The sequence below is a fragment of the Oratosquilla oratoria genome, chromosome 7, assembly GCF_046742065.1.
Source record: "Oratosquilla oratoria isolate Oo_2021 chromosome 7, ASM4674206v1, whole genome shotgun sequence".
Lineage (NCBI taxonomy): Eukaryota > Metazoa > Arthropoda > Malacostraca > Stomatopoda > Squillidae > Oratosquilla > Oratosquilla oratoria.
In genome coordinates, this window is record NC_134783.1 from 7,290,566 (window position 1) to 7,306,952 (window position 16,387).

At 36.4% G+C, this 16,387-nt stretch overlaps 1 protein-coding gene across 2 annotated transcripts in view; it reads right to left on the reverse strand.

Annotated features, from left to right (window-relative positions):
• LOC143026977 (uncharacterized) overlaps positions 1–16,387 on the reverse strand; it is an 86,815-nt gene that overhangs the window by 53,869 nt on the left and 16,559 nt on the right. For both annotated transcript variants that reach the window (XM_076187776.1, XM_076187775.1), the window contains exons 3-4: positions 7,997–8,112; positions 7,652–7,768 (exon numbers count right to left, since the gene is read on the reverse strand). In XM_076187776.1, coding sequence (XP_076043891.1) covers positions 7,652–7,768; positions 7,997–8,112 — 233 coding nt within the window. The remainder of the gene's footprint in view (positions 1–7,651; positions 7,769–7,996; positions 8,113–16,387) is intronic.

A 16,387-nucleotide genomic window follows, 5' to 3' on the forward strand; every position in this document is an offset into this window, starting at 1 on the left:
TGGCCCCAATAATGTTTGCTATATATGTTAATGATATGGATAAAGAAATTGAAAGTTACATGAGCTTCTTTGCAGATGACGCAAAACTGTTAAAAAAAGTGAACACGGAAGAAGATTGTGAGTCACTACAGAGTGATCTAAATAAAATATAGGAATGGAGTAGGAAGTGGGAGATGGAGTTCAATACCAAAAAGTGTAGTATAATGGAATTTAGAAAAAGTAAAAAAAGAATATAAGGATCATATAAATTGGGAGAAGAAGAAATAAAAAAAAGTAGAAAATGAGAAGGACCTGGGAGTCATTATTATGAATAATATGTCACCTGAGTAACATATAGATAAGATTTTTGGAGAAACTTATAATTTAATAAGAACAATCAAAGTGGCATTTACATACCTGGATGAAGAAATGGTGAAGAACATATCAATCACTTTGATAAGACCAAGATTGGAATATGCAGCAACGATGTGGTCACCAAATACAAAAAAAATGTATAACAAAACTTGAAAGAATACAAAGAGCAATTACAAAATTGGCACCAACACTCTCAAAACTATCATATGATGAGAGACTAGCAAAACTTGGGCTACAGACACTAGATCAGAGAAGAGAGAGAGAGGAGATTTGATAACTATTTACAGAATCATGAAAGGCATAGAAATTATTGATAGAGACGATCTAATAAAATGGGATGAAAGAAATACAAGAGGACACGGAAAGAAAATCAAGAAAGACAGCTATAGAAGAGATCTGAAAAAGAATAACTTTCCTCACAGAGTGATAGACATTTGGAACAAGTTAGATGAGAAAGTGGTGTGTGCAAAAATAATACATGAATTTAAAAGTAGTCTAGATAAAATGAGATATAAAGACGGGACACCACGAGCATAGCTTCCCTTCCCGTAAAATACAACTAGGTAAATACACGTCGGTCGGAGTGGCAGCGAAGTTTGGACTCCGGAGTTATCCAAGAATTTTGAGGATCACAACGATAAGGAAGTATCTTTGTTGTATTTATAGGAAAGGGGAAAGCTCATGGTGTAGTGGGAAGGTGATGAAAAAGGAAAAGGGGAGGGATTACTGAGGAAAATGGATGGAAATGTGGAAGGAGAAGACTGGGTCCAGGATATCTGACGCCATGTCAACAAACGGAGGCCGAATGATAATGAAGACGAAGGGATTAGCAAAAATGTAAAGATTAGAAATATTGATAAGAGCAGTGCAATGGAAGGTGAAGATAACTATTTCCATGGATTTAAGGAGGGAGGAAATGACAACCTCCCCTGACTAGTAAATTTTGAGGAGAAACTAAAAGAAATGAATGAAAATTGGGAAGCTAAGTTCAACCCAAAAAAGTTAATCACTCAAAGAGTTGATAAGATGGAAGAATTAAAGAAGGAGAATCAAAACCCCACTAAAGAAACAGTAGAATTAAAAAGACAGTTAAGAGAAGAAAAGGAAGAGAATGAGGAATTAAAGAGGAGTAATAAAGAGTCCATAGCAAAAGAGGTAAGTGGTTGGAAGAAAGTACAAGAGAACAATAAAATTGAATTTAGAGGTATAGTGAAACAGCAGATAAAAGAACAAACTGAAAACACAGTTATTAAAGTGATGTGGGAGAAGGAGAATATAGTAAGAGACTTAGCAGATAAAAAGAAATGTATAATTATATTAGGGATGGAAGAGAAGTATAATCTAAATAGGACTACAAGAATAAAGGAGGAAAAGGAAAAAGTAAATAAGATATTAGAAGTAGTTCAAGAGGAAACCAGAAATAGGGAAACAAATAGAGGAAATGTATAGGGTTGGGATATACAGTACAGATAAGACTAGACCAATTAAGTTTAAATTCGGGTCACAAACAACAGCAGAGAATATCTTAGCAAAAACAGGGAAACTAGCAGACAGTGAACGATATAAAAAGATATGGATAAAAAGAGAAATGAATAAAGAGGAAAGAGAGGAGAAGAAAAAAAAGACTAGAAGCTAAAGAAAAAGACGAGAAAAGAACAGAGACAGAAAAAGAGAAATTCTATTGGAGAGTGAATATGAAAGTGAGGAAATGGTTCATAGCAGAGTAAACAGAAGGGAAACAGAAAACACAATGAAAGAAACAGAGAATTAAAAGTGTCTTACACGAATATAGGTGGCTTAATAACAGGCTTGAATGAACTGAATGATTATCTGAAGGAAAAAGAACCGGACATAATGGGAATTGTAGAGACAAAATTCAAAGGTCCATTACCACCCAACAGTGTAGGTCATGATGCATATAATTATTGGATTAGAAACAGAGAGACAAAACAAGGGGGTGGAGTTATGTTCCTGACTAAGAAGGATATAAATGTGAGGAATGTCACACATGGAAAGAATAGAGTAGAGATGATTATGATGGAAGCAGAGGACAGGGATGGGAAGAGCAGAAAGTTTGTAGTAAATTATGTGCCTTCTAAAATGGCCTCATGGAAAGAGAGAGAACAGAAAAGTATGTTAGAAGACACAAGGATAACACTACATGAGATAATGGAAGATGGAGGAAGAATAGTTATAATGGGTGACATTGATTGTAAAGAAATCTGCTGGAAAGAGATGACAGTAAAGGGTGGAGACGACCTATGGGCAAATGTACTTGATATGATTATAGAACATGTGATGACACAATGGATTCAAGAGAATACTAGGTATAGAAATGAGGAAGAACCATTGAGACTGGACCTAATAATCACATCAGAACCTGAAATAGTGGACAAGATTGAATATAAGACACCAATAAGTAAAAGTGACCATATAGTTGAACTGGAACTAAATGAGGAAAAATACATGGAAAAAAATGAACAATATAGAAAGGGAAGATTGATGTATGATTTTTTTTTTTTTTTTTTATAAATTAAAAAAATTATTTCAAAAAGCAGACTGGGAAAGGATACACAAGGAGGAAACAACAGTAGAAGAGAAATGGAATATTTTGACAAAAATTTATAAAGGAGTGGAAAAGTATGTCCCAAGACAAAAGCAAGAAAAAGAATATGTAAAGTGCTGGTACAACAAAAGATGTAGGGAGTTAAAAGACAAACGAGATAAAGCTTGGAAAAAAGACAATGGAAAAAAGACAAAAGACCTGAAAAATGGAAAATATATACTAATTATAGAAATGAATATGTGCAAGTGTGCAGAGAAGAAAAGAGAAAATATGAAAAAGATGTCATAGAAAAATGTAAAGATCAACCAAAACTATTTTACAGATATGTAAACAACAAATTGAAAAACAAACAAGAATTAGAAAAACTACGGCAAGGAGGAGTTGAATACACAGAGGAAATAGAAATGGCAGAAATTATGAACAAGCATTTTAAATCGGTGTTTACAAGGGAGAACATGCAACCTAAAGGTATAGAATGGGAGGAGAAAGAGATAGAAGTATCAAGGAATGAAATAATAAAACACTTTAGTAATCTCGATGTCAGAAAATCACATGGACCAGGTGAAATAGCAAACTGGATTTTGAGAGAATGCAGGAATGAACTAACAGACAAAATACATAGCCTAATAAACAGCTGATTGAAAGAAGGAAAAGTTCCAAAAGATTGGAAAAGAGCAAATATAGTACCAATATATAAAGGCGGAAACAAGGAAGACCTTACTAACTATAGACCAGTCTCTCTAACAAGTACGATAGCAAAAATTTGTGAAAGAATTATCAAAAGTAGATGGGTAAGGAATTTTGAAAAACACAATGTACTAAATCCAAGGCAATTTGGATTTAGACAAGGACGCTCATGTGTTACAAAGTTAATGTGTTTCTATTCAAGGCTAATAGATGTAATACAAGAAAGAGATGGATGAGCTGATTGTGCATTTCTAGACCTAAAAAAAGCTTTTGATAAGGTGCCACATAAGAAGTTGCTTAAGAAATTAGAAACTGCAGGAGGAATACAGGACAAACTGCTGAAGTGGATGGAAGACTTCTTGCATGAAAGAAAAATGAGAGTAGTGATAAGAGACAAACACTGTAATTGGGATGAAGTGATAAGTGGTGTTCCACAAGGAACAGTTTTGGCCCCAATAATGTTTGCTATAAATATTAATGATATGGATAAAGAAATTGAAAGTTATATCAGTTTCTTTGCGGATGATGCAAAATTGTTGAAAAAAGTGAACACTGAAGAAGATTGTGAGTCGCTACAGAGTAATCTAAATAAAGTATGGGAATGGAGTAGGAAGCGGGAGATGGAATTCAATATTAACCCCTTCAATATGGGCCAAAATCTTGCGGGCAGCATTAGCTGCAAGATGTGCAATGTTGCGCCATAATACTTGCATTATAAAAAATAAAGTTACCGTTGTATTGCTCATTCTCTTTCACCCGTGAGTTTTGATAACCATAAAAAATATGATGAAGCCAGTTTACAGATTATGGAGTCACGCAGGTACAACTACAATATATATAATCAAGACACCGATATCGGCATCCTCGCATACCCACTTGCTCCTCATGATGCCTACGTAGGCGTCATCATATCGAAGGGGTTAAGAAGTGTAGTATAATGGAATTTGGAAGAAGCAAAAAAAGAATAGTGGGATCATATAAATTGGGAGAAGAAATTAAGAAAAGTAGAAAAGGAGAAGGACCTGGGAGTTATTATTATGAATAATATGTCACCTGAGAAACGTAAATAAAATTTTTTGAGAAACTTATAATTTAATAAGAACAATCAAAGTGGCATTTACATACCTGGATGAAGAAATGGTGAAGAAAATACTAGTCACTTTGATAAGACCAAGATTGGAATATGCAGCGACGATGTGGTCACCAAATACAAAAAAATGTATAACAAAACTTGAAAGAATACAAAAAGCAATTATAAAATTGGCACCAACACTCTCAGAACTATCATATGAAGAGAGACTAGCAAAACTTGAGCTACAGACATTAGAGCAAAGAAGAGAGAGAGGAGATTTGATAACTTTAGAATAATGAAAGGCATAGAAACTATTGATGGAGAGGATTTAATAAAAAGGGATAGTAGAAATACAAGAGGACACAGAAAGAAAATCAAGAAAGACAGTTACAGAAGAGATCTGAAAAAGAACAGCTTTCCCCACAGAGTAATAGATATTTGGAACAAGTTAGATGAAGAAGTGGTGTGTGCAAAAACAATACATCAATTTAAAAAGTCTAGATAAAATGAGATATGAAGACGGGACACCACAAGCATAGCTCCCCTTCCCGTAAAATACAATTAGTTAAATACATATATGTATATATATATACAGGTAAACGTCGACTTACGATGGCATTAGGTTTCGATAGAGCCATCGTAAGACGATTTCATCGTAAGTCGATCCCCAATTTGTGTATCACTGTTCCGTGGTCACTGTACCTAGCCTACCTGTATATTAACCACCAGAGATACTGAATATAGCCTATTAAACATGTACAGTAGTTTATTTAATTATTTTTATCCTTTTTACCATATTCAAACACTATAATATGTATTTTCAGTACGGAACTTAAATCTCGCGGGCAGCAGCCAATGCCAGCCGTACGACGTGACGTAATAATACTCGCATCATAAAATATAGTCACCGCTTATATCGATCGTTCTCTCTTTCACCCGCGAATTTTGAAAACCACAGAGAATGGGATTTAGGGCACATTTGAGAGAATGTAAAAACACAGGGGCGACTACAATAAATATAATCAAGACGCCGATATGGCAGCGTCGCGAATCCACTTGCTCCTCATGACGCCTACGTGTGCGGCACCGTATGGAAGGGGTTAAATTATCATATCGTCGTCGTCGTCGTCATCGTAAAGTCGAACAATCGTAAGTCGCGGCCATCGTAAGTCGACGTTTACCTGTATATATATATATACATATATTGAGAGAGAGAGAGTGAGCGCAAGAGGGAGGAAATAGATATTCCTCACGAGTTATCCATTCATTTTTATAAATGCTAAACAATTAAATTATATATTGTAATGATAACTATGACATAATTTTTTCTATCAAATTTTACTCTGTATATTAACCACTTCCATACGGTGATGCCTACGTAGGCGTCATGAGGAGCAAGTGGGTACGCGATGATGCCGACGTCGGCGTCTTGATTATATTTATTGTAGTCATACCTATGCCTCCATTCTCTCTAAACTGGCTTCATCATATTTTTTATGGTTATCAAAATTCACGGGTGAAAGAGAACAAATGATTGAGCACTGACTTTACTTTTTATAATGCAATTATTATGACGCAACATCGCACGTCGGGCAGCTAATGCTACCAGACATGCAATGTGCCCTGGAGTGAAGAGGTTAATGTAAATATATGAAATTTCTATTTCTTTTCAGAAGGGTTGTCACTGAGCCAGAAGAACCGCAAAACTTGTGAAGAGCTATCTGATGCCAAAAATGTTTTGATGGAGAGCCTAGAGGTCAGTTATGGTGTTCATATTAATAGCAAGGTGAAAAGTGAGGCTTCACAACCTGAATCACAATCTGAGAAACATCTACAAACATTAATGAACTGACAGTTTGTAAGTACATGGTGTTCACTTATAAGTTAATTACATGAAAAATACCAAGATTAACAACCTTAATATGATTGTTTATAATAGCCTAGAGATGTGTTTTTATTTACTTTTGATTAAAATAAAGATAATTAGATTTGGAGCTTAAGTGTGAAAAATATGTACTGATGACAGACAACATATAAATATGGCACTCACTTATGTGTTAATTATATGAAAAATACTAGCATAAACTTTTTTTTACAGATTCTAATAGCCAAAACTTATGCCTATATTTTTATTTTCTATAAAAAAAAAAATTCAATTTTGATACCCTAGAGGTCAAATCTTGATCTCAAATTTTTGCTAAAGTGGGATTTTTTATTTTTCAATCTAGAGTTCTAAAACTCTGATATTTGGATTCCTTGTCTTTTTTTTTTATTCTAAATATATATACATATACCAAAGGCTTTCTTCCCCCTTACATGGGAGGTAGCCAAAAAACCACTCCCACCCCTTCCATCCCAATCACACTCCACTCCCCTCGACCCTCTTCCCTTACTCTTATCTTGGCACCTCCTGGATGATGGGTCATCCCTGCCTCCTGTCCACTGCCCTGGGTCAGAAACAATGTCGCAAGACACAGCAAGGCCACTTCATTAATTTGGTGGACCCCCCACCCCCTCTCCCTCCCCTCATGTAGAAAATGAGAAGACGGGGAGAAATACCTTCAGTCTGTGTCAATTTATTTCTCATACATACTCCCTCACTCACCATCCCCCACCCACTCCCCCTCATGCATCACAGCATAATCCATACACAACCCTTCTCCATTCACCCCTATCTTCTGTCTCTCCCATCCTTCCTCAACAGACATTCCCCTCTTTCCCAATACATTTATATAACTATGACTTTCATTACCCTAGTTATTGGTTGCCAAATGTTTAGTTCTCTCTCATATGACCTCAAAATATCTGAAGTCATATCTTCTGAACGGTTGTTTAGATTGACCTTAAATTTTCAGAAATGTGTTTAGAGCCCTAAAACTACCTATAAACCAAATTTCAGCAAAATCTGAGAAATGAGGATGTTAGGCACTTGTTAATCTGACAGAGCCCCTGATGTTGAACTTTATACTTGCCCCATACTCCAGTCGATCCAGACGATTGGTTACGACCTCAAAAAGGGCAAGGACTTGCCTGTCTGCACTAGGATGATAAGACCCAAAATTCAATTCAACTTCAGAACCTTTAAAAACCTGGGAATGGGAAGTAGTTTGTTACAGTATTCTTAATAAGTTTGTATTTTTTCACATTCTTCAGTATTAGAGAAATGTGAAATTAAATAAGATTACATATTTCACCAAAGATACATAAAGCTATACCATAAATTCTTTCTTTTTCAATATTAGAGGAATGTGAAGTCAAACAAGAGACCATGTTTCACCAAATTTACATTACAGCTGTGCCATTTCATTTGGACCTACCTGATTCCATATATCGCCAACCACCTCAGCAAGGCCTAAACCAATTTTAACAATGTTGATGATGTTGTCAATTCCATTCGAGTAGCTTGGGTCAAATATGTTTTTTACATTAGTTCCTGCAAAATGGATCATAAACAAATGAGGGCACAAAACAAGTATAGGGAATAGTCAAAATGCTTCATGGGAAAATCTTCCATGTCCATGCGGTCAGTTGGAATTCAAAATGTCTATTTGGTTGATTTATGAAATTTTTGGCTTGAAGGCCAAGCACTGGAGCCAGTAGGCCATTCAGTGCATATTCATATTATATAAATAGATAAAAATTCAAGTAAAACAGTAAAAACAATAAGCACTCACAAAAACACATCAGAAAAAGATACTCACAAGCAATCATATACAAAATTTTAAATTTCATAAAATAAATTGACGTCTTCTAAAAACTTTATAACATTCTTCACATGAGCTTCCTCCCATAAAATTTCTTTTAAAGATAAATTTGTTAAAAAGTTTGCCCTGCACTTATTAGAAAATGCAGGGCACTGAATTAAAATGTGTTTTATTGTAAAAACTACTTGGCAAGTGGGGCATTGGGGGGCCAGCCTTTCTGCTCCACTTGTCATCAAAAATATATGGGTAATGTAGGAATGGCCAATTCTTAATCTTGTTAAAACAATACTTGAACTGTCCATAGAATGACACTTCCAAGGGTTCACCAAGGGGTGACTCTCTTTTAACTTGTAACTACCGTCCAGCCTTGTCCATTGTTCTTGCCACTTCTCCATTGCATAACAATGAATTACTAGTTTGAAGTCTGTATGTGGGATTTTTTGGTCTGTTATATGGCTGAGCCTAGTAGCGGCTTTGGCTGCAGCATCGGCCTGTTCATTTCCATTGATACCACATGGGACGGCACCCAGCAAAAGTTTACTTTTCTTTTCTTTCGGTTGTTAATAAGAATCGACCAGTCTATTTCTTGGACTAAAAAGTGAAGAGGCAATAATGTATTTAGAGAGGATAGAATGCTCATGGAGTCTGTAAAAATAACAACGTTCTTATTAGATGGAACAGAATTAAAAACAAATTTGAGGGCGTTGCTGACTGCCAGCAGTTCAGCAGTAAAAACAGAGCTAAAATGAGGCAACTTTCTCTTTAAAACTGTGCTATCAGATACACCAGCACAACCAACACCATCTTGGGATTTTGATCCATCTGTATAACTTAAAACTGAATCAGCATGTACTAATATATGTTCTAAAAATTAACTTTTTAGCTCTACAGCAGTTCTATTTTTCTTGTTTTGAAGAGGACAAATTACAGTGGGGCATCAGTTCCAAGGAGGGAATTTGGGAGGCGTGATCACAGCAATTGTAATAGGAACAAGTCCTACCTCCTCTGCCCCAACTTCACATCTCACTTCTAAAGGTTTTGGCAGAGTACTTTTTCTTGGAACTCTGTCTACCGGCTGCTTTACATATTTGAAGTTTGGATTTTGTTTTGATGTCAAGACACGAGATATATATCTAAGGCTTAATTCCTCCCTGCAAATATAGAGGGGAGGAATTCCTGCATCCACATACAAGCTATCCACTGGAGATGTTCTATAAGCTCCTGAACAGATCTGCAAAGCCATATTGTGGACTATATCAAGCTTCTTTAATAAAGTTTTATGTGCCGATCCATAAATTTGACATCCATAATCGATTTTTTTAAGGCACAATGTTTGGTAAAGCCTTATTAGAGTTATATGATCTGCCCCCCAGTTGAAGCAAGACACTACCTTTAGTATATTAAGTCGCTGTTTAACAGAATAAGATAATTAGATTCATACTAAACCTACCTCAACGTAGTCATATTGGTATTGAAGAATTTAGCAAGGTAGGAATGTTACCTGTAAAATATCGTGTCTAGCAGCTGAAACTAAACCAGGTTTACAATGTCATTCATAATTCTGCTCCCTCATATGTGAGCTGTAATTTTACATTATTGGCTGAGAACCGAACCCGGAACAGTCAAGAGTCTCTTATTGTACCTCATGCAGGTCCCTTCACCAAAAACAGTTTTCACTTCACAGGTGCTCAACTATGGAACTCACTACCTGTGTCCATTAAGAAGACAAATAGCAAGGTTACCTTCAAGAAAAAAGTCAAGGGTTACTATATGTCTCAGCTATGGACAGAGAACAGCCTTGATTTTGTATACTACTAGCTTAGTGAGGGATACCTGATTCCATGAGTAATACCATCCATATCTGTGTTCACTCATAACTGTTTCTGACCTCCCCTCCCCCCTTTTTTCAGAAGTTTAGTTCAGCATAACAATGATTGATGTTTACAAATTGGTTTCCACCTTTGTTTTGCCAGTCATAATATGGCATATGTCTCAGGTAGGTTCCGAGAACAGTTATGATCTGACCTTTTTCCTCATTCTCCTTGTTGTTTTACTCATTCGAGTACTGGTCCCCTGTACCCTACCTCTGGTGCTTCAGGTTATAATGTACTACTCATAGTAATTGCCCACTCTGTCCTGAGATTCAGGTAAAATGTTAGATTTAATTAATAGGTGACCCTAGCTGCAGTGTAGGATTCGCTATAACTACATGTTGTTACAGATGTAGAATATTGTAGTATATCATTAATGGTCCTACTCTGATATAGTACTCACTCATACATGTTGATACAGATGTAGAAATATGCAGTATATTATTAGTGGTACTACTCCGATATAGTACTCACTCATACTGTTTTGTTACAGTTTAACATTATTTTGTTGTTCCTTTGCTTAATGCAATGTTCCTTTTGGATGGTGCTCAAATATTTGGACTCAATGTTCCTATGTGTACAAACATTTCAGTAATATTAGCACAACTATAACAATGTTTATGTGTCATATGTGTACTGACTGGTATTACTCATGAGTGTCTCTGGTCCCCTCAACCCCCTATGTATTTACCTAGTTGTATTTACCTAGTTGTATTTTACGGGAAGGGGAGCTATGCTCGTGGGGTCCCGTCTTCATATCTCATTTTATCTAAACTATTTTTAAATTCATGTATTGTTTTTGCACACACCACTTTCTCATCTAACTTGTTCCAACTGTCTATTGCTCTGTGAGGAAAGCTGTTCTTTTTCAAATCTCTTCTATAGCTGTCTTTTTTTATTTTCTTTCCGTGTCCTCTTGTATTTCTGTCATCCCATTTTATCAGATTCTCTCTATCAGTAATTTCTATGCCTTTCATGATTCTGTAAATAGCTATCAAATCTCCTCTCTCTCTTCTTTGCTCTAGTGTCTGTAGTTTAAGTTTTTGTAGTCTCTCTTCATATGATAGTTTTGAGAGTGTTGTTGCCAATTTTGTAATTGCTCTTTGTATTCTTTCAAGTTTTTTTTATACATTTTTTTGTACTTGGTGACCATATCGTTGCTGCATATTCCAATCTTGGTCTTATCAGGGTGATTAGGATTTTCCTCACCATTTCTTCATCCAGGTATGTAAATGCCACTTTGATTGTTCTTATTAAATTATAAGTTTCTCCAAAAATCTTATTTATATGTTTCTCAGGTGACATATTATTCATAACAATGACTCCCAGGTCCTTCTCATTTTCTACTTTTTTTATTCCTTCTTCTCCCAAATTATATGATCCTGTTATTCTGTTTTTGCTTTTTCCAAATTCCATTATACTACACTTTTTTGTATTGAACTCCATCTCCCACTTCCTACTCCATTCTTGTACTTTATTTAGATCTCTCTGTAGTGATTCACAATCTTCTTCAGTTTTCACTCTTTTCAGTAATTTTGCATCATCTGCAAAGAAGCTCATATAGTTTTCAATTCCTTCATCCATATCATTAATATATATAGCAAACATTATTGGGGCCAGAACTGTTCCCTGCGGGACACCGCTTATTACTTCATTCCATTTTGAGTGCTGATCTCTTATCACTACTCTCATTTTTCTTTCTTGCAAAAAGTCTTCCATCCAATTTAGCAATTTACCTTGTATTCCTCCTTCATATTCTAATTTCTTAAGCAACTTCTTATGTGGTACTTTGTCAAAAGCTTTTTTTTAGGTCTAGAAATGCACAATCAGCCCATCCATCTCTTTCTTGTATTATATCTATTAGCCTTGAATAGAAACATATTAAATTGGTGACGCATGATCGTCCTTGTCTGAATCCAAATTGCCTTGGATTTAGTACGTTGTTTTTTTCCAAATATTTTACCCATCTACTCTTGATAATTCTTTCACATATTTTTGCTATTGTACTTGTTAGAGAGACTGGTCTATAGTTGGTAGGTTCTTCTTTATTTCCTCCTTTATATATAGGTACTATATTTGCTTTTTTCCAATCTTCTGGAACTTTTCCTTCTTTTAAGGAACTGCTTATTATGCTATGTATTTTGTCTGCCAGTTCATTCCTGCATTCTTTCAGAATCCAGTTTGCTATTTCATCTGGCCCATGCGATTTTCTGACATCAAAATTACCCAAGTGTGTCAATATTTCATTCTTTGTTACTTCTATTTCTTCCATAGGGGGACTTTTTCCTTCCACTCAATCTCTTCAGGTTGTATATTTTCCCTTGTAAACACTGATTTAAAATGTTTGTTCATAATTTCTGCCATTTCCATTTCCTCAGTGTATTCAACTCCTCCTTGTCTTAATTTCTCCAAGTCTTGTTTGTTTTTCAGTTTATTGTTTACAAATCTGTAGAATAGTTTTGGTTGATCTTTACACTTTTCTATAACATCTTTTTCATATTTTCTTTTTTCCTCTCTGCACTTTTGTACATATTCATTTCTATAACCAGTATATATTTTCCATTTTTCAGGTCTTCTGTCTTTTTTCCATCTGGTCCAGGCTTTGTCTCTTTTGTCTTTTAACTCCCTACAACTTTTGTTGTACCAGCATTTTACATATTCTTTTTCTTGTTTTTGTCTTGGGACATACTTTTCCACTCCCTTTTTGTAAATTTTTGTCAAAATATTCCATTTCTCTTCCACTGATGTTTCTTCTTTGTATATTTCTTCCCAGTTTTCTTGTTGGAAGAATTCTCTTATTTTATCAAAGTTTGTTTTTTCATACATCATTCTTCCTTTTCTATATTGTTCATTTCTTTTGATATATTTTTCTTCATTAAGTTCCAGTTCAATCAATATGTGGTCACTTTTACCTATTGGTGTTTTATATTCAATCTTGTCCACTATTCTAGGTTCAGATGTAATTATTAAGTCTAGCCTCGATGGTTCTTCTTCATTTCTATACCTAGTGTTCTCTTGTATCCATTGTGTCATTGAATGGTCAGTAATCATCTCAAGTAGAGCATTTCCCCATGAGTCATCACCACTCTTTACTGTCATTTCTTCCCAGCAGATTTCTTTGCAATTAAAGTCGCCCATCATAACTATTCTTCCTCCGTCTTCCATTATTTTAGTTAATGCTATCTTTGTGTCCTCTAACATACTTTTATGTTCACTCTCCTCCCATGAGGCTGTTTTCGGAGGCACATAATTGATCACAAATTTTCTGCTCTTCTTATCTCGGTCTTCCACTTCTATCATAATCATCTCTACTGTATTCTTTCCATATATGACACCTTTCACGTTTATATCCTTCTTAGTCAGGAACATAACTCCACCCCCTTGTTTTTTCTCTCTGTTTCTAATCCAATAATTGTATGTATCATGTCCTACACTGTTGGGTGGTAGTGGGCCTTTTAATTTTGTTTCTACAATTCCCATTATGTCCGGTTCTTTTTCTTTCAAATAATCATTCAGTTCATTCAATCCTGTTATCAATCCATCTATATTTGTGTAAGACACTCTTAGTTTTCTGCCACTTCCATTGTGTTCTCTGTTTCCCTTATGTTTTTCTTTAGTATGTCGAACTGCTTTATTTTCATGTTCACTACTCTCCAATAGAATCTCTCTTTCTCTGACTCCGTTCTTTCCTCGTTTTTTGCCTTAGCTTCAATTCTTTTCTGCTTTTCTGCCTCTCTTTCCTCCTTATTCATTTCTCTTTTTATCCATACCTTTTTATATTGATCATTTGTTGCTAGTTTCCCTGTCTTGGATAGAATTTTCTCTGCCGTTGTTTGTGACCTGAATTTAATCTTAATTGGTCTGGTCTTATCTGTACTATATTTTCCGAGTCTGAATTTTTCCTCAATTTCCTTTATAATTTCTGGTTCATCTTCCTGGACTAATTTTAATAAACTGCTTACTCTTTCATTTTCCTCCTTGATTCTTGCGGTTCTATCTGGGTTATGTTTCTCTTCCATTCCTAATATAATTATACATTTCTTTTTGTCAGCTAATTCTCTTACTATATTCTCCTTCTGTCTCATCACTTTAATAACTGAGTCTTCATTATGTTCTTTCAATTGCTGTTTGACTATGTCAGTGAATGAAACCTTATTCCCTTCCTGAGTTATTCTCCAATTTTTAGCTTCTGTAGCTATTTTCTCTCTGTTTTCATTACTATTCTTCTTCAATTTCTCATTCTCCTCCTTTACATTTCCTAACTGTCTTTTTAGGTCCTCTATTTCTTCAGTTAAGTTTCTGTTAGCCTTCTCTAGTTGTTCCAACCTTTCAATTCTCTGGAAAATGGAGTCTACATTACCTAACTTACGTTCCAAGTCCTCGATCACCTTATCAACTCTCTCCTCTAGTCTTATCAGTCGGGGGGGGGGGGGTTGTGTCCCCCCCACCCGCTTTAAATCCCTGGAACATATTCTCGTCACTTTCTTCTGTATTGCTCCTCTCTATACTTCTAATCTTTACATTTTTATTAGACATGTCGTCCTCACTCAGTCTTTTGTTTACCTTTCGCTTGTCTGGCTGGGCAAAGTCTACTCCCTCCTCATTTCCTTCCATTTCCCTCAGTAATCCCTCCCCTTTTCCTCTTTCCCTACGTTCCCACTACTCCACGAGCAATTTCCCCCCCACCCTGCAAAAACACTAGGCACTTCTCTTTGCGTTGGGATCCACAGACTTCAGTTTTCTTCAGAACGTCATCCAAGCCGTCCATTCGCTGAAGTGTGTGTGTGTGTGTGTATGTACAGTGTGAGCAGTGAGTGCATGCTTGGGGAATATTTGAGAAAATTGGCAAGTAGTAAGCTACATTTTTTTTTGGGGGGGGGCGGCCTGTATGATGTGTTTGGATTCAAGGACAATGCATATAATTGTGTACCATGTGCTTTTCGGTGGTAAGTTTGGTTTTTGAATGTTCATGTTTTACTGGTGCTCTGGTGTAGCCTGTTATAATTCATAGGGGAACCAATGGTGCTCTGGTGTAGCCTGCACATGGTGGTCCTGCAAGATGTTCAGTAGAGAATCTCCTCCCCCCAACTGTTTGTTTATTTAATCTGTCTGCTTTGAGTGGTTGGATTATTGGGCCAAAGAAATCTACTAGTTTTGACTATTTTTCCTCTGCGTTGTTACATTAGAACTGACTAATGGTTACTGCTCACTTTCTCTTCCCCCTACCATCCAGTTCAATACAAACAGACCCACTCAAATAAAATAGACAGAAGTCCAGTGTTTCTTTTGGGAGAGATCTGTAAGGGTCTAAGGATAGGAACTAGCAATTTTAGGGCTCTGGGTTTTCCTTTGGTAGAACTCAGGGTTACTAGGCTAGATAGAGTGAGAAATGAGGAGGTGAGGAGGAGAACAGGGGTGGAAAGGGAGTTGGGAGATAGGGTTGATGAAAGTGTATTAGGATGGTTTGGACACATGGAAAGAATGAGTGAAGAAAGACTAGTAAAGGAGGTATGGAAGGCAGATGTGGAGGGAGTGAACATGAGGGGATGTCCTAGGATGAGATGGATGGATGGGGTGAAGGGGGCTTTGGGGAAGAGGGGAATGTCTGTTGAGGAAGGACGGGAGAGGACAGAAGACAGGGGTGAATGGAGAATGGTTGTATATGGAAGATGTTGTGATGCATGAGGTGGAATGGATGGGGGGATGGGGGGATGGGGGTTGAGGTAGTGCGTGTGAGCAAAATTTTGACGCAGCCTGAAGGGATTTCTCCCCGTCCTCTCCTTTATATGGGGGGGACGGAGAGGGGGGGTCGCCGATTTAATGAAGCGGCCTTGCTGTGGATGTGCTGTGTCTTGCGACACTGCTTCTGACCCAGGGCAGTGGACAGGGTGCAGGGATGACCCGTCATCTAGGAGGTGCTAAGATGGGAGGGAGGGTGGAGGGGTGTGGAGTGTTTTCAGGGATGAAATGGGTGGGAATGATTTTATGCCTTTTCCTTTTTGGCTACCTCCCTAGTAAGGGGGAAAAAGCCTTGGTATATGTATGTATGTATGTAGAACTCAGGGCCATAATTTATTATGTATAAGGCTTTGTATTGTACCTCATGTACTTGACACAACTGGATCACTAACAA